Source organism: Perissodus microlepis, chromosome 9 (assembly GCF_051167445.1).
Source record: "Perissodus microlepis isolate ML-2025 ecotype Zambia chromosome 9, ASM5116744v1, whole genome shotgun sequence".
Classification (NCBI taxonomy): Eukaryota; Metazoa; Chordata; class Actinopteri; order Cichliformes; family Cichlidae; genus Perissodus; species Perissodus microlepis.
The window spans coordinates 6,531,451-6,553,950 of NC_140469.1; the positions used below are offsets into that span (position 1 = coordinate 6,531,451).

At 40.7% G+C, this 22,500-nt stretch overlaps 1 protein-coding gene across 1 annotated transcript in view; it reads right to left on the minus strand.

The window, feature by feature from the left end:
• Nucleotides 1–22,500, minus strand: part of LOC146379933 (partitioning defective 3 homolog) — a 354,176-nt gene that overhangs the window by 121,867 nt on the left and 209,809 nt on the right. Inside the window, exons 15-16 of the mRNA XM_084938841.1 lie at nt 19,853–20,000; nt 5,453–5,639 (exon numbers count right to left, since the gene is read on the minus strand). Of these exons, the coding sequence (XP_084794967.1) occupies nt 5,453–5,639; nt 19,853–20,000 (335 nt within the window). The remainder of the gene's footprint in view (nt 1–5,452; nt 5,640–19,852; nt 20,001–22,500) is intronic.

Below are 22,500 nucleotides of genomic sequence, written 5' to 3' on the forward strand. Positions count from 1 at the left end.
TGTCTTCTCCCAAGCACAGTCTTTTATTTTGATTTCTTCCCATGCTACACTGCAATATGAACATGTGAGTACTTTTAAGAACTGGTACTTTTGCTTCTGAAGGACGCAGCTGAATGCATCCTCAGTGAGGATTTCACGAAGGACCGAGGGGAAGGATTACTGTGAAGGAGCAGTATTTATACAGATTTACACAGATGTAGCCCATGGTGCTGAGCAGACAGAATCAAAGGTAAAAGTAAAACTTTGTGATTGTCTCTAAGCTACGGTGGCCCTAAGAGGTCAAATACAATGCAAAATAAGAAAACACCAGCAACAAAGAAAAACACTGCAAAAGCACATAAAACACAACAGAAACTGAATGAAACACAAAGGAAGTAAAAAAAAATCTTGCAAAAAAACCCCCACAATAGAAGTGTTTTTAGGGAAAAGCTTCCGAAGAGATAGAAACCAAAACATGCAAAGGATTGCACTAAGACTTAAAAGAAGCAGAGGATTCATCTGTGCTGTGAGGGAGAAAAAGATGCAGGTAATGTGTGTTTTAATCACATGGGTCATGTAATACTGTAGATACATGTTGCTATTAGCCGTTTAGCTGTTAGCTTGTCCCCTACTGTTAGCTGTTCCGTCACATTATTGTCTCTCCGGAAGGTTTTTCACTTTTGTTTTTTTTGTGAGCTTTTGCAGCATTTCTTCTATTTGCTGGGGCTTTGCTGCAGTGCATTTGACCTTTCAGGGCCACTTTAGAAAGCAGTTAGTTTTGAAACTGACTGAAAAGTGTCTTCAGTAAGAAAACATCTTAAAATGTGATTTTTTGCAAATTTGGATGTCTTATTTCAGAGTTCTTGAGATTATACAACAACAAGCTCATTATTTGGAGTATAAAGGCGCCCTTAAAAACAACTAGAAGTGGATCGTTTTTTCTTGTGAACCGATACAGACACACCCTGCAACTGCACTTTGTCAACTTCTGGGATGAAAACCAGGTGGAAACTAGAAACATTCATTTGCATCTTTAAAGGAGCCTGACGTTAAAATACATTTTCTTTTTTTAAAGTTCTCTGACACTGTTCCATGTTTGGAAGAAAAAAAACCTTTCATCTTTGCACTGATCCAAATTATTTTGCAAAGCTGTAATATCAAACCTCTCTTTGTATCTGTTGTGCTGTAAATCATTTGGACATGGCCTTTCCTGTTTGGCTTTGGATTCAAACTAATGAAGGAAGGAGGAGGCACAGCTTAGGGAGTTATTGCTTCAGGTCAGGACCACAGATATTCAAAGTAATAATTTACAACCGCTTGTTTACCCAGTGGAACCTGACAGACGTGCTGGCTTCCATCAACTCTTTGAATCATGCTCACACACTCTTTAACCCTGCTCACTGACATCTTGGACTTAAGCAATGCAAACACCGATCTCTACAGCTGGCTGCAGCTTCAGTCAAGTGCATCTCTAAGGAACTTTTACAGTAGATTATCTAGACTTTGGGGCAGACTTTATCTAGTGACTGACTTCAAGTCCCAATCTAGTTTGACTAAGCGCAACACGTCACTGCCAGTAGTAACAATCATAGCAATAAAACGGTCTGTAATATAGCAACAACACATAAAAGCTTGGCTCTTTGTGCATTACCATTTTAAGATCTACAAGCGCAGAGTTGTAATATTTACAACTCATTTTATGTTCATTTCAGGCCTGTAAAAGTGATGAAACACTGAGGGAGCACTAAGTATGAAGGGAGGGAAACACAGGCTTACGTTTTCACTCAGTAAAATATGAACAAAGACAAGCACACATACTCAAAACATGCACCATGGGGATATAGTAGCAAGTGATTTTAAGAATAAAAAAAATAACAGGTTGTTCTAATATTTCATCACAATATATATGAGATGGGGTAACTTCCTTAATGACCAACCATTTATCCTGAGGGCCACAGCCCTGCCTCTGGTTACACCGGAGGTTTCTTCCTCTTAAAAGGGAGTTCTGCCTTCCCATGGTCGCCAAATGCTTGTTTATAAGGGGGATTGTCGGGGTGCTATGTAGACAACATGTATACAACTGAATTGAACTGAGCTGAATGGAATTGAACTGAAAGCTGAGAATGTACTTTTATAAAATCCTAGAGGCTGAAATCAGCAACAGAAACGACTGATAGACAAACTAAGCTTGAATGAATCTCACAAAGCAGCTGGTATGTATTAGTGTGTTTGAACAGAGTCACATAGAGTGAAAGTGATTAAAAAAACAACAACAAATTAGGGGTGGGTTTTTATAATCGATTTATCGATTAAAATCGATTCTGGCTTGGATAACGTAAAATCGATTCATTAAAATCCTGAAACGATTTTTTAATATAAATTTATTTTGCCCGAAATGCCAGAATCTCTGGTGAAATCTCACAAAATTTCAACAACCACCAAACAGCTAAGACAGTAAATGAGAGCAGGAACATAGATTCTGCGCAAAGACTTAAAAACACAGCGCAACCCGCGGATCAGAATCAGTTAGATGTCGCCTTTCTCACAGTCGGGGCTGAAAGCCGACAGCTCGCTGATTCTGATCTGTCGGCGGGTCCGCGCTTTGTGTTCACGCCCTTTATGCGCTGATTCTAAAGCTGTTAGTTTGATGTCTCTCCAAACAATATTGACCGAACCAGCAGCAAAAGAAGATCCAAACTTTGCTTCACATAAACATCGTCATGAATTCACTCTGACTTTTGCTGTTTTGCTTCGACCACGATGCACAGCTCTCTCTCTCTCTCTCTCTGTACTTCAACAGCAGTTTCCCGTCTAAAAATCTGTTTTCTTCATTATTCGCTTGCTTGTTACGCACAAGTCTACCACAGCGCTGTCGGCCGACGTTTTTTTTTTCCGTTTTATATACTTCCGAAAAGAAAACCTAATTTCTGCCGTTCGATAGGCTTCTGAACAAATTTAAACTTTTTAAAATTATGCAAAATGCAAAACGCTTAGCCGTGTCTCTAATAAAACCGCTGTAACTTCAGAGGTGATGTTCATATGTTGATTAATGGTTTTCTTTCATTTTTGATGTACTGCAGAATATTTTTATAAAATCCCAGGCCAGGAAAATCACCTTCATGTTTTTCTGTGTTTTATCCTCAGCTACTTTGGCACAAAGGCATCGGCTGTGATGCTTACACCTTTGATAAAGTCTTGCGTGTGTCAGCTTCCTTTTTATAGATACAAAAATATGTAAATGTACTGATCTGAATTATAATATTTCTGACTGTCAAAATTTCCCAGATTCAATTCAAATCGAATCGAATCGAATCGAATTAAATCGAATTGTGGAACAAATCGATTCGGGACCTTGTGAATCGGAATTGAATCGATTCTAGAAATCAGTGACGATACCCAGCCCTACAACAAATGAATAAAGGGAATTAAATAACAGAAAACACCAAATGTGAATTTGTTCAATTCCAGTAAGTGAAAAAAGTCAAGACCAATAACAGAAAGGTCATGAATTACAATGATTTAAACAGCCAACCAGCCTTTTTTGCACTTTGTGCATTCACTGTAGGTGTATGGCCTTGGCAAGGCATCTCCCAAGACGATGGAAGGCTGAATAATACTGGAAGCCAAAGGTGAGACTTTCACAGCTCTGTACAATACATATTCAGTGCATATAGACCCCTGGCAGCACTGGTGCAGAGCTTAATTAAAAAGTAACAGTTCTGGTACATTGGAGTCTGGCTGACCCACATCCCCTGCTGGCTCAATACGCCTGTTAACTCTGTGTATAAGTGTGTGCGTGTGTGTTTGGTGGGATATTGGGGGCACTTGAAAAGGGAAATGAGAAAGGGTGTAAGTCAGTCAGAATGATGATACACACTTGATGCATTTAAGCAGCTGTAAGCATTTGCATAAAAAAAAAATGTGTGCATGATGTGTGTTTGTGTGTGTGTGAGAGAGAGAGACATGAATTATTCAGAATAACCCTAGGCAGTGCTATATAGCGCACTCCTGCCTTATGGGCTTACATCATGCATGTGCACGGTTGTGCATTTGTGTGAGTTTATAGACGGGGAGCGTGTGAGGAAACCTGAGTGCATTTAAGCCATGCGCTGTGGACCTAATCCACTATGACAAACCTCTGACATCACGTGCACAACAGGCATGCTGAGCAAATCCAGTCATTTATAATGAATGAGACAGAGAGAGAGAAAAAGAAGAGTGAGAGGGTAGAGAGTCTCCAGGGAAAACGATATAAAAATAATAATAATAAAAAGGAGAGAAATAGACAGAGCATCTCTATCTGTGGCAGCCAAAAACATCATCTTCAAGCCACTTGCTGCATCCATCCATGTGACCTCAAACAGCCAATCATCACAAAAAAAAACCCAACAACAACAACAAAGAAAGAACACAAGAATCAGAAACAATGAGTGGTGAGTGGAAATGCAGTTGCTGATTTCTTTTGTCTCTGTCATTCAGACAAGAATTACAAGATGATTGGATGTCTTGGAAATACATTTCCGGTAACTGAACAATGCAATCAATTCAGGAAATGTCAGGAAATTTTAGAGTAACTATTGGCTATTTGAAAGCAGATATAAGGAAATGCCATTCCTTTTTCTACACCCTCACCCCTTTTCTTTCCTTTGTGTCTACTGGTTCCTCTTCTTATCTAGCTAAACTCTTTAAGAGCTTGTTGTTCTGAAAATGTTGAAGAATCCAAGTCTCATTTACATGCCGAAATATGTCAGGAGGGTGGCACCAGTCGGGCTGCAGACTGAGTGGGGTGCCAAAATCCCACAGGTGGTGAGGTTTGGAGTGCTGGAAGAAGAATATGGGTCCCCAAGAGTGTTGCTGTGTGACTACTGCTGCTGATTCCATTACACTCTCTCTCACACACACACACACACACACGCACACACACACACACACACACACACACACACACACACACACACACTGCTACATACCTATACCCAGACTCATATTTTAGGATTCCAAGCAGAGCCCTAAAGCAGAATGTCATTACTGTCCCACAGTGAACTTGGTGTACGATATGAAAACTTTATTTCCTGGTTTGTTACGGCAGTAAGACTGTCCCGTTTACCAACTTCTACCAAGGAAAAACCATTACAATATCTAATAAATGTGGGAAATAGTTTGCAATAGCTGAAAATGCATGCACATTCAGTCAAAAAATAAATAAATAATCATAATTAACTGGTATGACATTCTGCAAAATCTTCCATCCAAAATCCAAAAACTGTGATGCTCTTCTTTCCTGGACCAGTTCTGGGTAAACATAATCTCCTACCTCAGCGGTGGAGACTTTGGCTGTGCTAACAAACTAGCCAGCCTACACTTAATATAAACTCTGTCCTACTCTCTCCCACATAGGGGGCCGTCTGAAGTCCATCAAGCCATAAATAATTCAGCCGACTCTCCCACAAAGTGAGAACAACCTGCAGCTTACCATTCATTCTGTCCGGGCAGCTCATGAATCCAGGGAACTGGGTTTTCTCCCACAAAACCCATGTCATCATGGGAGCTGGATGACGACTGGTCAGACAGGTGGGAAGGGAGCAGGGGTGGCCTGTCGTCTTCGATCATTACTATGTCGTCCTGTGGCATGTTCACAGTCGGAGAGAGCTGGAAGCGACCTGAGAAAAACCAGGACAAGGAGAGACTGATTAGCAAATGGAGTGTGACCGCGTATATTTGAGCTTCATTTCAATTATAAAATACAAAACTGCGTCAAGACCCATTTATTAAACTTTTTTTTTAAACGCACACACCCCATGTGCAGACATATTTGTGTAAATATAATTTTATCTTGCGTTCCTAATTAACAGCATGACATTGCAAACAGATAATGCTGAGGACGTTATTTTGCAAAACTAGTGGATTTCTGCTCTTATCTGGAGTAGCAGTACTGAATGGAAATAACAAACATCTTCTAAATGATAGCACAGTTCACTCATGGAAAGTCTAAGTGGCCATGAGGACTCATAAGACAAACACAAAGTGCTCTAATGTCTTCTATCCAGTCTCTTAATGTCACAGGCAAAAGTTCTGGACCCGGGTAGTTTTAGCTATTCTCCTTCACTCTCCTCCAAGGACAAATACAAGCAGAAAAAGGCCTCCCCCTGATCTGTATTCTGTCCCGCCTGACCCTCCCCGCTGAGGACTTCTTTGAATCGCTGTTTTGCTGCTCCTCAGGAGTCAAAGTCAATGGGGAATGTGCTGGCACTCAGCGCCAAGGGCAACAGAAGGGTTGTTCAACAGCATGAGAAGTGGCATTACAATGAAGAGGCGGAAGCTTCATTCTGAAAGCCGATCTGCGCACGACTTCTTCGTGGCCGATCAGAACGCGAGACAAGTGATGAGACGTGAATTCAGCCACACACCTGCTTGCCATTAGACAAAGTCTTTCAGAGATTCTGGACTTCCTGTGGTCGTTGCTTTTGTTTCCATTATCACAGAGCTATTTTGCAAATTTAATAGCTTAGGAACAATTGTGTGTAATCACTAGCAGCAGACAACAATATTTACTCTGGCAGGATCCCAACGTGAATCTGAGAGTCATTTAATTTCACTGGGGCCCGACGAATGATAAATGCACATTGTGGAAGTAAATCTCAGCACCAATCAATGCAGCAGCGAGCGGTATAGTTTAGTTTCGGTACTTGGAGATTTAAAAAAAAGGGAAGAAAAAAAACAGAGCTGCGTGGGAGGGGACAGAAATAAAGGCGCGCTTATCCAGCACTCACAGCGCCAATGAAAGTCCAACAAAAATCAATGTGGAAAGGTGCGTTTTTTAGGTGATTTGCCATGTTGACGTGTGACAGAGGAGATTTGTGATGCTTTAAGTTAGCTCAGTTTAGGCCTAGCAGACAGCTGCTGGCTATGGTGGACTATATCAGCACACCTGCCAATCCAAGTGGCTGTGGCCCTGAAAAAATCCAAACCAGTGAAGCACAAAACAACACCAAAAAACGTTTCCACCGTACAGTTCTTATAACTGGGAAATTATCTATGGAGGCCAAAGAGTTTTTGTAGTACCACCATATTGCTGTGAAGGCTGACATTTTACTTTGAAAGTCTATGGGGATTGACTTGCTTGTGTAGCAAGGCTCAAGTGGTCATTAAAAGAAAGTGTCAGGTTTGGTAACTGCAGCTTTAACAGCTTTAACTTGGAGTAATTGTTTTCTGTACAGCTTTCAGTGTCTTGTGTCGTTGCGGAGGAATCATGGAGTGCTCTTTAAAAAAGTGTTGTGGGAAGGGGTTTGTGGGAAGTCTTAAATGGGCTCTTTTAAGATAAGATAAGATAAGATAAGATAAGATAAGATAAGATAAGATAAGATAAGATAAAACTTTATTAATCCCTCGGGTGGGTTCCTCTGGGAAATTCGGTTCCAAATAAGCACAGCACCGACAGAAGTTATAGAGTTACAGAATATTATATATATATATATATATATATATATATATATATATATACACACACATATATAAATACAAAGACATATATAGATAAAAATATACAAAGGGGATAAATAGAATAAATAGGAATAAAATAAAAATAAAAATACAAGTGGATTGCACATTTCAAGTATGGAGTCTATTGCACCGTTGACTATTAACAAAAAGTATTGCACAAAGGTAATTGCACAGTGAGGTGAAGAGGCACTACAGCTTAGTTGTTCCCCCCTCCTTTGTCCTCCTGTTTCCCCTCCCTCTCCCCTCCAGAGAGGAGTTAAACAGTCTGATGGCGTGTGGGACAAAGGAGTTTTTAAGTCTGTTGGTTCTTGTCTTGGGGAGAAGCAACCTGTCACTGAACAGGCTCTTCTGGTTGTTCTGGTTTTAAGGTCTGGCCACAGCATTTCAGTCAGTTTCAGGTCAGGACTCTGGCTTGTTGCAACTTTGATTCGTCTTTAGCTATTCTGATGTAGATTTGGTGGTGTGTTTGTTCTGTTGCATGAACTATTTTCAGCCAAACTTTAGCCAACAGCTGGCCTAACATTTGTCTCAGAGGACTTCACGGTCAACTTGATGACAGCAAGATGGCCAGGTCCTGTAGCTCCAAGACAATCCCAAATCATGACCCCTCCATCACTGTCCTTCAGAGGTGGTATGAAGTGTTTGCGCTGTGCTGTGTTGTAACACTACATAACAAACAACTCCACTATTTGATTCATTCAGATGCAACTGAACAGCCGTGCTGCTGTTCTTAAAAGATAAGGGGGAACACTTCCAAACAAGCCCCACTTGTTCAGTCATTTTCTAATCTACCAACTTAAACTTTAATATTTAACATTCTAACTGAGACCTGCAGAGTCACAGTCAAACCTTGGGGGGAATTTACATGGATGTACACTCCTGGGAAGATTGTGGCATTGTGTTAACACACATCTGAGTGCTCCATACAAAGGCTGCTTTTATAGGGGTACGCTGCTAACTACACCCTTGACTGCAAAGTCATGTGAAACCTTCTTTTCCACATGACCATACTTTTGTATCTGTTAGCCGATTCTACTGAAAGCCTAGTCCTTTTGTCTTTAGATTGCTAATCTAAAGCAGTTAAGATGGCTACCAACACTGTACAGGTGAAATGAAGGCCATTTCTCACTCAGACAGCTTGACAGAGAACTGCAGGTGATTGAATTCCCCCTGTACTGTAAATCAGGAGTATTGGAGTAATGGCAGTGATAAGTCCAGGAAGTCAATTAGGCTAAGCTAAATGTATCATTCTCACAGTAGACAGACCAAGAAAATGCCAGTTATTTTATAGTTGAATTTTGATTGTTAATCAAAGTGGTTGAAGTAATTTCTCAAGTTATTATGATAGTTTCTTTCAATAATGTCTAGGTTCAAGGGAAATGAAGGTAAGTAAAATCTGCACAGTCTATTAAAGTGAGAATATATAATTATGGTTTTACTTCTGTAAATCTGTAATATACGTGTAGAATTCTAAGGATATATCGGACCTTATTTTCTGAGCCTTTTCTGTCATGACAGCACTACTTAGTCATTTTCCCTTCAAAATTTCAAATGTCATGCTTTACAGTCAGTTTAGCAAAAGTGCGACAGTGTCAGTAAAAGATGCCCTGCGGTTGTGTTTCCACAGGGGCTTTTCTTATACCCGCCTTTACATTCCCTTAGTAAGTAGATGGAATTGCTTCTCGGTTGCATCAGCAACCGAGACTTTGACTGCAGCAGCAACCCTGAACAGACACAGAGTATAACTATGTCTTTCTAAAAAAAAAAAAAAAAAACCCACCCAAAATAAAACTTTAAAACTTTTAGTGCATGTTCACTTACACCACACACGGACGGAACATTTGCTCAAACTTACAATATGCTCTCTTTAAGACGACACACCATCTATAATCACCTTACATACACTTGTGTCACGGTCCACTTTGCTAGAGGACACTGCTTTAATTAGAAAGTCTGCAGGCTTTTCTCCCAGCTTCATGAAATATTTCCAGTCAGGACCCCTTGACACAAGTGACTACCACTGCAGATGAAAAGTCGTTACAGTTACACCACTTCCGTGCCTATGTGCACATGCACTACAGCACTGTATGAAGAGTGCGCAGGAAAAACCGGGGCCGTGCCGATGCTTTCAAAGGTGAAAAAATAATTAGAAACTGCAGCGAATGCTTTTCTGCAGCTGTCAGCATAATCAGCATAGAGGCAAATCACAGCCCGCCTACTCATGATACTTGACTCTGAACATGACTAACCAGGACAATGAAACAGACGAGACTAAGGTTGGCTGGAGAAGACAAAGAGAAAATGGCTCACAGGGAACAATATGTTGATACGAGTTAAATCACACTGTGGTTCATAAAACTTGGCTGAGCAAAGGGCGGAGTGGGAATAGAGGCAGACGCTTTTCAGCAACTTGGAACAGCGAGGCTCAGATAGAGCTGCTCACTCACTGCTTTAACACCATTGTCTTTTATCAGCTCCTCACAGTAGCTGACGAGCCAGCCAGATCAACACGGTGAACAGTCATGTGTGTTGGAACTCGGACTAACTAGTGATGGAGGCATTTTGAAAGTCACTTCTGTTTGTTATGGAGAAGTGATTCTAAATGCAAACAAGTGCTGATGAAATAATGAGCAAGAATATTCTTAAGGCCTTCTTTTGTAATTGTTGAGCGTCGTTTTACTCCCATCACACCCAAACAGTCGCAGCACAAGGCTGCCCCTCTTCTGAAATTTTGTTCTACTGGACGTTTCTTCCTGATAAAAGGGAGTTTTTCCTTCCTACTGTCGCCAAGTGCTTGCTCACAGGGGGTTGTTTGATTGTTGGGGTTTTCTCTGCATTATTGTATGGTCTCTACCTTACATTATAAAGCACCCTGAGGTGATGACGTAAAAAAGAAAAAAACGACTGAAACTCTGGAATTTTTCATGCAGTTATCTGGACTTCAACTCACTTATCTGAGAAATACATATGGTGAGTCGTGAAGGGACTATTTTTACTCTGATAATGAGTAATTGTTCACAGCAGGCTAATGTTTTACAAAGGGGCTATTAGGTAATTGTTACATAGATGCTTACCATCTTTGGGGTTAAGGAAAGAGACCTGTGGCAATATGATGATGTCACCATGACCTTTCTCACACTGTGATTAAAGATAGCCTCATGTGAGTCACACTGACAGAAGCAGGCTCACAGAAGACAACACCCTGGGACCCCTCTCATTACATTTTCTGTTCTGCTAAAAATAAATCAGCTTGTTTGGTGTGGTTTGCCATCTAGCAATAATAGTGCATTGTGAAGGATTAACAGGATCGCTGAAACCTATTGAAGTCCAACATGATCACCCTGGCTGTTAATTGTAATGTTAGAAAATGACTTTTCAGTGTTGCCTCAGCCAAGGCAGCTCACATTCTGGTAATTTTTTAGGGAACAGTGTTGTATTTTGTATAAATTCAATTTTAAATGTACTTTAAGAAATTTGTCATGCAGGGCAGCATGACAGATGTTTACTTTTATTATGCAACATTATGTAGGAGTAGGTCATGGATAATAGCCACTGATTTGGAAATAATTGGATATGAATAACTTGAGTTCATTGTTTATTATTATGACTGTAGATTTCTAATGAACTAGGCAGCTCATTCTCATTCTTTTTATGAAGATATAACACATTTTGGGGTCAACCGGAAAGAAAGGCAGAGAAATGTAAAGGTTAGGTCAGAGGTCAGATGTCAGATGTGGTCAGTATCCAGTATCATTTACTAAATGCTAGTAGTTTTAAAGATAAAATACATTTTATGAAAGTTTGACCTTATTTAACCTTGAAGAAAATGTCAGAGGTCCGAAGTAATGTGACATTTAAAATCCTGATGTATCATTCCCTATATGTTGTCAAAACAAACATTAGCAGTAAACAGCTCTATATAACATTATTATCACTTTTTAAGTCGTTATACACTACCTTCTGCATGTTTACAATATACACCACACTTGCAAAAATCATAGTTTTAAGGATTTTTGTCAATTTTTGACCAATAAATAATTAAGTTGACCTTGCAGGCCTTGGTGGATGTAAGCCAAAATTTAAAGCATTATTAAACATGACCCCACTCTACACCCCTACCGAGCTATCTTGTTTACAGACAGGAAGTTGAGATGCATGCACACGCTACCAAAAACATAACCTCCAAGGTGAAAGGTAATTAAACAGTTTGCATATTCACTTTTACATTGCTAAAGCCACGCCAATCTCTCTGCACATGTTTCTGAAATTCCTATGAGTTGATACCGATGCCACAAAGATGTTCTTGCTCCCTCTAACAGAGCGTGCGGACGAAGACGGATGAGCTCTCTGGCTCCAGAGGCCACCTGGCTGCATCCATCTGAATAGATCAGAGTATCGCTCTTCTCTTCTTTCTGCCCTCTGACCAAGCATTACCTGTTGAAGCATTGAGCTGTTAGGTGAGAGGTCACACTAATAGCCTCACTCCATCTTCCCTCTCCTGCTCGATTTCCTCCATCTCTGTCCCATCACGCACTCTCACACTTTCTTTTCCTCTATGTTCTCCCTCCTCCTTTTCCTCCTGTGACACTTTGGCCTATTGATGTGGATGGAGGAGAGGTCATTAGTTGATCCATGCTGTCACAGCTATCAGACCCATACACGGATAGCAGCAGGTAATCACCCTAAGTACATACCAGCAGAAGCCGAAAGCCTTTATGTACACCAAGGGACATCGGTGCCGTTTTTCAGCAGTGTTCCACCATGTTCCACAAGGGATTCCTTCATTAATGCTATTGATCAGCGCATTTAGTAGATTGGCTTTATGACAATCTCTTCCTTGTAGGGAAACACGGCATCAAGACGTCTGGTATATGAAGAGCAGCTACTAAAGTGTGAGACTTATAGAGACACATGGAGATGATCAATGCTTCCCATGGACACAAGAACAGAACCTTTAACATCCAGTCAATTTCTTATATATTTAGAATCCTGGCAGAAGGTCCCTATAACCACATACTGGCAAATGTGTGTCTATTATACACATATGCTTGGAAAACTAAGGTGATGACAGCTTAATGCTAAAACATCAATTTATGGAAGTCATTGCTACGGGCAAAGACTGTCTGACCACCACTCTGCGACGTATTACCACGAAGCAACTAAAAGGGTTTTCTTTTCTAGAGGTCAAGCCATCGATGGTGTTGAATGAAGAACAGCACTCACATCCAAGGCTTTTATTTAGCCTGCAGATGGCATTTCAGGGAACAGCATCATAATCACATCAATATTTTTTCACACAAACAGCAGCCAGAGTAGCTCAATATCCAGAAGCAGTATGTTAAAGAAAAAAAAAAGTACTTTCACTTGATTCATTTGTAACAGGTTGGTTTATAACATTAGTTTGTACTTTATACACAAATTAGAGTTACTGTGTGGTACTTTATATGATTAGAGTCTCCCTTTCCCACAATATCACACAAATTATACTTTAAACACAACACTGCTGATATGCACAAGTGTTTCTAAAAGTAAAACTTCCTTCACCCCCATAACTGTCGCCAATTACCAAGCTCATGTTTTTACATAACTTAAAGGTGATATGTCACGCAAAACTTTCTTTTGAAAAACATTTTGAAAGTGCATCTTGCAAATACTGCTGCCTTTTATTTATTTATTTATGTTTTTTTACAGAATACATTAAAAAGATTGCTGCTAAACTTACGCTCATGCCACTTCAAAAGAATAAGCACAGCAAAGCAGAGAAAAGGGTCAAATTTCAGGGTAACACTTAGGGGTGGGCGATATAAACGATATAAGATAGAAACGATATAAATAGACTATACCGCTCTATCGCGATAGCGCATGTTGATGATGTCATTAAGCTGCGCCTGTTTTGGTCGACAGCATCGCAGCGGCTACAACCATTATCATCTGCAAATTATGGCGGGCGACAGTCATAGCAAAGAGATGAAGCACTTCTGACATATGGGGAAAGCCAAAAACTGCGCTTCCTCCACTTCTGTAACATTGATTCATTAATGTTGAATTCTGTCGCAGCTGCTCTATTCCCATGTTGTTGCAGTATATTAATAACTAACCTTGTATTGTGGATGAATAATCTCAGTTGTTCTCCTGACTGAAGTTTGGCCCGTGTATAGCATCCTGCTATGCGATTGCATTTGTATATTAGTTATATATACCCTCACGTTAACTTTTATCGAGTGGAAAAAAGTTGGGATTCATCCTCCAGCTTCACTGTGCTAATGTTATGCTAACATAGACGAAGCTCCTCACTGCGGCAGCCGTAATGCTCTGACAATCCATCAAGCAGTGCAGCTTACCAAAGTTGTACTAAAACATTTTTTAACAGATTTCTGCACGCCAAAATCGGTTTGAGGTCAGTAAGCACAACCAGAATTCATACATAAGGCACACTCTCGATTTTTGAGAAAATTAAAGCATTTTAAGTGTGCCTTATAGTGTGGAAAATACGTTATACAGAAGAAAAGATTATATTGTGATATATATCGTTACCGCACATGCTTCAAATTATATCGCGATATGAATTTTAGGCCATATCGCCCAGCCCTAGTAACACTATATACACACACTGATTTTAAAAAGAGCTCGCTATTCTTCTGACAGGTGAGCATAAAGAAAGGATGACTTTTTTTAAAGGATTTTTAATCATAAAGGGTAAAAAGAACTTCTACAAGTACCTTTTTTTGCTTGTTTTTTTAATTTGGGTCAATGTGCCTGCAGGATTTTACACCCTTGCCTGCATCGCACACATTACATCCTGCAAACACCTTCTTTCCTGTGTGACAACAGCAGGACTCTGCTCGCCTGGTTCCCACCTCCAGTCTAACGCCACTACCTGTCCTTCGCTGCTAGGCATGCACTCAGTTTGGGTCAAAAAGCCACATGCACAGAAAGCATTTGTGCACGAGCCTTAATTTTCACCCCAGCGTGTGGATCCCACACCCGGTGGCACTTTTCAATTAGACAGAACGGAAAGGCAAAAGCTGGGTGTGATGCTAACGACCTTTGCGGCAAAACCCTGACTGTCGCTGTCACAGTATGAACATGCAGGAGATTTTACTTGGCTTCATATTTCCTTCTTGCATATTTCCTCTTTCCTTCTTTCTTTCCTACTTTTTTGTGTAAATGAGACGGCTTCTTTGATAGTTCTCTATTCCTTTACTTGGTAGATCTCTATCCCTTCACCTTTAGAGGGCAAAACATGGGCATGGATGGAAGGATAGCATGAAAAGAAAGCAAAAAGTAGAGTGAAGAACTCATCTACTTTGAGCATGGAGTCAAGCAGAGTGCTTTATGTTCACCACCTGCTGACAGTAGATACAGCTTTTTGGCCATGATGTGTTCATGCATGTGTGAAGCTAACGCTGACAGCATCACAGAGCTGCACGGCTTACTGAAACAATCCAAGAATGGGACTACCTGGAACTATTGATCAGCTGAATTGCACACCAAGCAGACAGTCCTGAATGACAGCCCAAAATACTACAGGCAAGATCGCAGCAAAAGTGTCCACATGATCAATGTAATGGCACTATACTAGGTCAATAGCACCTGTCTCCTGTGTGAGCACGTCTCTGCTGTTGCCATGATTATGATTCCTATAATTTCATTCAATTGCACCAATTACCCCAGAGACTCGAGACCTTTTCCTCATGTTTCAGAAGAAAGGCAGCCTGTGAATATTGGGTGTAGACTAGAGAGCCAGGTTTCTGATCAATACTTAAGGTAAGGTGAGATAAGGCATCTGAGGAGCATTGCAGCTATTTGCTCTTTTTTTTTAACAGTACACAGAGAGCACGACAACAACAATCATGGCTTGGCAGAAATATGGAGTTTACAATTTCACTGAATTGACTTGCTGCCATCTGCAATAACTCGCAATCACAGTCAGGTCTTAATTCTTGAGCAGCAAAACCATTCCATCCCATTTACCTCTGTGTCTCGATTCATTTATAGAGGCTCAGGCAGCGTAATGCAGTGGAGCATCAGAGGAGAGTGCTTGATTTGGTTAGAGAGTTCCTTTGTTTGTCTTTTAAGAGATGGAATGCCTCAGAGTTTTGCCTGTAATCACCGTTTGCTCCAAAGGGGAATGCACAGCTCACATCAGTGGGTAGAAGCAGCTGCAGAGGTTCTGCGCGAGCGTGTAGTTCTTTTTAGTTTGTAAGTAATGCACTAAGTGCGTCGCACCATATCCCATACTCCACACCTCTGGCCTTCATGATTCAGAAATTTAGCAGGTTAGATGCACTCAAAATCAAGTTGTCAGTCAAGCCCTGGCGGCTGTATGCTTGCTGACCTTGCTGAGCCAATCTCGATATCTGTCCCCTAACCACAACTGTCACATCTCACGCACCAGGCAATATGTCTGAGCCCCATATGAAATAACAAGCAGAAGAAGATGGAGCAAAAACAGCTATTCTCTGTCTAACCCGCAGACATTTACCATCAACACCGATAAATGCACTTCACTGTGACAGCTTCACAGGTGTTTTCACAACACTATGCGTTGCCTTCATTTAAATTAAAGTAGGTAGCTGTTGTCTGCATGGCAGATGAATTTACGTGTGTAAGATTATGTCAGGAATATTTATGCTATTTGCCTCCAAAGTAAACAATGACACTGCTGACATTAAATCATTTCCAAGGTCACGAAGGGCCGTGAATAACAGTAAGCCATCGCCACTTATTTATGGACAAATCAGAGAGGACAGTGAAGCATCACTTCTTTTTACAGAATTAAAATGACATGAAATCTCTACCCTGGCTTTTTGCATTCGTACAGATGCTCACGCATTATTATGGATTGTGATTAGAGTATGACGTCAGTCTTATCCTGTTTTTTTGCCATCCAGGATCTGACTACCTCACTAAACCTCAGGCGTTAACCCCCCACAAAATCAGCGTGTACAAGGGAGAAAACTAGACACGGTTTTGCACTGGGAACCATCAGCTGTGATGACTGTTAACAAGTTGATTTTCTAAGTCATCAGTACAGAGCAGTCATTTCTACATGATTACATGAGCACTCAACACTGTAGTTCACAGTTCTGACGTTAGTGTTTTGACAAAAGTGGTCACAGACTGACAGACGTTTAAACATGAACCACTGCACTCAGTTCCTCAGCGACAGAGTGAGCAATCAGGAACAGTTTCCAATTACGACGCCCACTCACAACTAAAATAATATTCATGGGGCTGTCGGGGCAAATGAAAAAAAAGAAGAAGATAAATGCATCATCTATCAACATGTCTTCAACATAACAACAAGTTTCAAAATCAGTGTAAAGAGTGTAAAGACAGGAGACTTGTCCAAGAAGAAATGCTCAGAAAAAAAACAAACATTTTCAGCTTGCGTATGAAAGGATTTTGGCTGGACAGATATTTTCCACTTGTATTGTATTTTTTTTTTATTATTAATATTAATAAAATAAATAATCTAAGAAGATGCACTATATAGACAAAAGCACATTACACCTACAGAAGCTGCTCTACCATGAAAACACATACCTCGAAGCTCCTAGCACACTTTTGTGCTGATGATAAGGCCAGAGGAGGTTTGGAACTGGCAACTTTTATGCACTATGAACTTGAGCACTCAGTGACCCCGCTCTCTAACATTACCAGGTCTGCAAATTTGTGGCAGTTACAGGGTGATTGGGGAATATCTGATTTTATAACGCTGTAGCAATGGAACAGAAAACAGCTGAATTCAAAGAGGCGTGGCCTAATACTTTAGTCCATATGGTGTATGCTGTAGGTTTTAAGTATCCAATATGGTTCAACATACAATATGAGGTGTCGTTCTAGGACAATGTGTGACTGTGATTCGTTATTATAAGGATGTCCAAAAAACTCGCTGAAAAGCCTTCAGTTAATCCAAAATGCTGCAGCAAGAGTCCTGACAGGGACTAGAAAGAGAGAGCATATTTCTCCTGTATTAGTTTCTCTTCATTGGCTCCCTGTTAAATTCAGAATTGAATTCAAAATCCTGCTCCTCACATACAAGGTCTTAAATAATCAGGCCCCATCTTATCTTAATGACCTTGTAGTACCATATCACCCTATTAGAGCACTTCGCTCTCGCTCTGCAGGCCTATTTGTTGTTCCTAGAGTATTTAAAAGTAGAATGAGAGGCAGAGCCTTCAGTTTTCAGGCCCCTCTTCTGTGGAAACAGCTTCCAGTTTGGATTTGGGAGACAGAAACTATCTCTACTTTTAAGATTAGGCTTTCCTTTTTGCTAAAGCATATAGTTAGGGCTGGATCAGGTGACCCTGAATCCTCCCTTAGTTATGCTGCAATACACGTAGGCTGCCGGGAGATTCCCATGAGTTTTTCCTTTTCAGTCACCTTTCTCACTCACTATGTGTTAATAGACCTCTCTGCATTCAATCACACTTGTTATTATCTCTGGCTCTCTTCCACAGCATGTCTTTTATCCTGTTTTCCTTCTCTCACCCCATCCAGTCGCAGCAGATGGCCCCGCCCCTCCCTGAGCCTGGTTCTGCCGGAGGTTTCTTCCTGTTAAAAGGGAGTTTTTCCTTCCCACTGTCGCCAAAGTGCTTGCTCATAGGGGGTCATATGATTGTTGGGTTTTTTTCTGAATGTATTATTGTAGGCTCTACCTTACAATATAAAGCGTCTTGAGGCGACTGTTGTTATGATTTGGCGCTGTATAAATAAAATTAAATTGATTTGAATTGAACTCTATGATGGAGTACCATATTTATTGTAGCACTTCTTCGGAGCTACATGTCTTTTCACAGCAGCTGTGTTGTGTTGCAAAAATAAATAGCAATAAATGTTACTGCGCAGTAGACTTAAATAACAGAATTTTGTCAGTTTAAAAGATGAAGACATGTCAGAGAAAGTAGACATGGGTTAACGAGGACGTGACCCAGAGACAGCCTGAAGACACAGAAGAAAAGGAAATGGCATATTCTTGCAGCGAGACAAGCCGAGTCAAAGATCTGAGACTCAGCTGAGCTTTAGCTGTGATAACTTACTGCTTTAGCACCTACTCCGCCCCCACCTCGAAAACTTTTCCACTTGGCTCATTTGACTCCCACTCTTCAGAATGAGATGAGAGCTACACACCCTTGAGGTTTCAATCGCCCAAAAAAAAAATAAAAAAACATTTCCATCAGTGCCCCCACAGTTTTGCTTCTCATGATCAGAGCAGTGTTCTGAAAAACCTGCACTGGAAAAGCCAGTGGAATAAATAAGTCAAAGTAAGAGAAAAACCCAACCAATTTGAAAACATCTGATTTGGGCTGGAGGAGAAAAGCATGATGAAAGAGTGGAAAAAAAGAGAGAAGAGGAGACAGAGGGAGAGAGAGTGTCAGGGGCAAGCCCTATTGATCTGAAAGCTTAATTAACCATCAGATGCTTCTGACACAGTCTCTGATCTTCTATGATCAGTGGCAGTGTGGCACCACTCTTGGGGTGGGGATGGTGGGGAGGTTATAGAAAAGAAACAGGAGAATGACTGAGAGAAGAGCAGAAAGGAAGAAAGAGTAGATCAGTGATAGATTACAAATTCACTTTGCAGAGTGTACAGAAGGATGACGGGGTGATAGGTGACAAAGGAGAAAGACTAAAGACAAAGAGATCATGAGGAGACAGTTGATTGGGGAAGGAGGAGACAAAAGGGCAAGAAGCATAATATAGATAAAGAAGATAATGTGAGGGGAAAGCGAGTTAAGGAAGGTGAGAGTGAAAAAGAGGTGTAAAAAGGAATGAAGGATGAAAAATGCTGTAGATACATTTGCCTAAACTTCATCATTTCCCAGAATAACGCCCTCCCCACACTGATGCAGTCACCTTCAGCTTCTGCACGCACGCATATGAGAAAGGTCTGCTGATACTGAGATGACAGCAGTGATTACTCGAGGATTGAATTGCCAATTCTAATACATCTGAAGAGCCGAGATCTCAGCCTGATGATGTCATCTGGGCAGAATGGAAATTGACCCAAGTGAAACCAGTCAGGAGCGAAGTGAAGGTGGGGAGGATTGAGTCTGACATTAATCCCTGGGAGGTTTAAAGAGTGAAACAGCACACCTTGGAATGTGATGTGGGGGGTGAGGGTGTGAAGACGATGCATTTCAGAGGTGCTTTGGCTAATGTTAAAATTGATCTGGGCATGTCAGAAAATACATTCAGTGTACATGAGGTTAACAACTCAACCCGAGTTCCCATCAGGGTAAATCAGGAGAGCTTGGCCAAAAAATAAATCCAATTTGTGGAGTAATTTCTATCTAGCAGAAGGTGAAAGAGACATAAAGGTGAAGAAAGGGAAAATGAAATAAAAGTGTTGACATGTTACACTCACCAATGCGTCCGATCGTATTAGCTCGTGGAGTGGAGACGCTGTCTGGGCCCTCTGTGGTTTCATAGAGAGAGTTGGAGATCCGTCGTTCATGGCTCTCCAGAACAGAGTTAAGAGGATGCTCCAAAAATGAAGGGCTGCCAGGGACTTCCTACATGGACCGGGGAGAAAAGACTTGCTTACAACTCATAAGACAGACAAACAATCACACTGCCTAATCTAAACTAGTAACGTGCAGATTTAGGTTTCAAATACATTCTAAATCTGTGACTTTTTTGGATCATGTATTGTATTTACAGTATTCGTAAACTGAAAAAAGAAACTGAGTCAAATTAGTGTTTTTTTTTTTTGTTGTTGTTACTTTTTCTCATCAAATACAGGACAACTTGCTAACAAGCGTGAACAATCAAATGCTGCAATGCTAAGATGTGATAAAGAAGGAGCTACCAATCACCATCTTAGTTTTAACCAGTTTTGGGTGTAACACATTCAAAGTAACACTTAACTGTAATGTAACATGTTACTGTACTAAACTGAGTAATTATCATCATAGTAGTTACAATTATGTCATTACTTGAGTTACAAAGGTTCTTCGGTTATCTGTACACCACTAATAGAAATAAAAAAAAAAAATCCTCCTGTGCACTTATGCTACAATCAGCTAACACAACTTCAGCACTTTGCGATCATCTGCACAGACAGCATGCTAACGCTAAGCTAGCCCAGAATCCGGAATTTTGTGTTTGCATGTGGAACTATAGCATATGGTTTATGACAACATGTTTCAAGTCGTTTTACAGAGTAACGCCAAAGTAATGTAACAAGTGATTTAACAAAGTACTTTTTCCATCAAGTAAATAAATACTCTACTGAATAACTTTTAAGAAAAGCAACAGATAATGTGTAAAATATTACTTTTGAGCAATGACCCCAACATTGGTTTTAGCATATCAGTGTTCGCTAACTAGCTAACTAGGATTAGCACGAAACACAAAGTGCTATGTAGCTATGTTATACTTCTGCAGGTATTTTGTCATTAGCAAACTCTGATAAGCACTAAAACTTTTTACTTGATATTGATGCTAAGATCTCCGCTCACATTTATCATAGAAAGATATTTCATTACATAAAAACAGTCAGAAGGAACAACTTGTACTTTTAAACAATACATTTCAATAAAGCTATAGGTCATTTTTTTTAACTATAGAAGAATGTAAAGTGTAAGTATTATTCCTTCTATTTCAGTTTGTGAATATAGGATTAAGGTGATACACACATGGTGTTCACATAAAAATGGGTCAGTAGAATGGATCCCAGTGCTGTGCCACCAATACACCAAAAACATAGAACCGGTGCTTCAGTATCAATCTCGGCTTACATCTCGGTATTTTCTGCTTCAGCAGTGTGAAACGGGTCGTGCAGTAGTCAGAGCTGGATAAAGCTCAATGGATTTCCCATAGGCCAATAGATAGCTCTCTCTAACAATGAGCCCTAGTAAATGGACCAGTGACATTTGCCACATGGTCAATGTGCTGCACTGGTGGTTATTGAGCCCACTCACAGTCAGTGTATGTCAGTCTTGACAGCTGAACATGGTTAGTGGCTCGTCTGGGACCAGTGTACACAGATAGTCTTGAGTATTCAAGAGCCAATAGCCTGTCAAACGTGGTATTTTGGATAGAAACAACCGAACCAAGAGTTTGGGAGTAGATAGGGAAAAATAAAAAGCAGATAGAAGAAAATAAAACCTGGGTATTATCCTAATTTCTCACAGTTCTTTATAGCAGCTTGTGGGCAGCCAGGGGAATCCACTGGAAAAGAACTCCCTGTACAGGACCTATTACAGATAGCTCCCTTGCAGCTAGACAGTCCAGCGTGGCTCAACTCTATACTCTAAAGCACGCTTTAAACCAAGAGGCCCCGGCTAATATTGATGTCTCACAACACTCTGCTGGCTCCCGGCCAAGAAAAAGGGGAGTAAAAATGTAACAACAAGAGCAGCAGGGAGACAGAGGAGCAGGATGGAGACGAGGGGGAGAGAAAAGAAGAGGATGTGCTGCTGAGGCTTTTGTGAACAAATGACAGGTTTTACAAAAAAAAAAAAAAAAAAAGGGAGAATTATTGGGTGTGGGAGCTGCGGCCCTGGTGAATTGTGGGTGCAGTAGAGATCACATCCTTGCGGGAGCTGTGCATCCTGGGAGATGCATACCGGGGTAGAAGGACTTATCGGCTGTTTAATATAAATGAGAGGTTTAATGAAGTTGAAAGCACAAGACTTTATCGGGACAGCGTGTTGATAAGAGAAGATGTCGGAGTGAAGCGTGCACGAGTGCGCGTGAAACGGGGGTGGGGGGGCTGGGTCAACGCAATTACAATCAGAGCCGCGGCCACTGCCAGCCCTTTAATAAAAAGCACGTCCCTAGATGATTCAGACTCAATAAGGTTCAAATTGTTGAAATGAAGATTTATTTAACTCGCTTTTCTCTCCTTTATTCAGCCACTCTGCACTTTTTAATCTGTCTCAGATCAGCCAGAGACTTGTCATGAGCTTGACAGAATTAAGATGGAAGGTTTTGGGTAAGAGGTAGGTGGAAATATGTGGAAAGATTGGAACAGAGAGAGCAGCTTAGGACCAAAGTGATATGAAAACT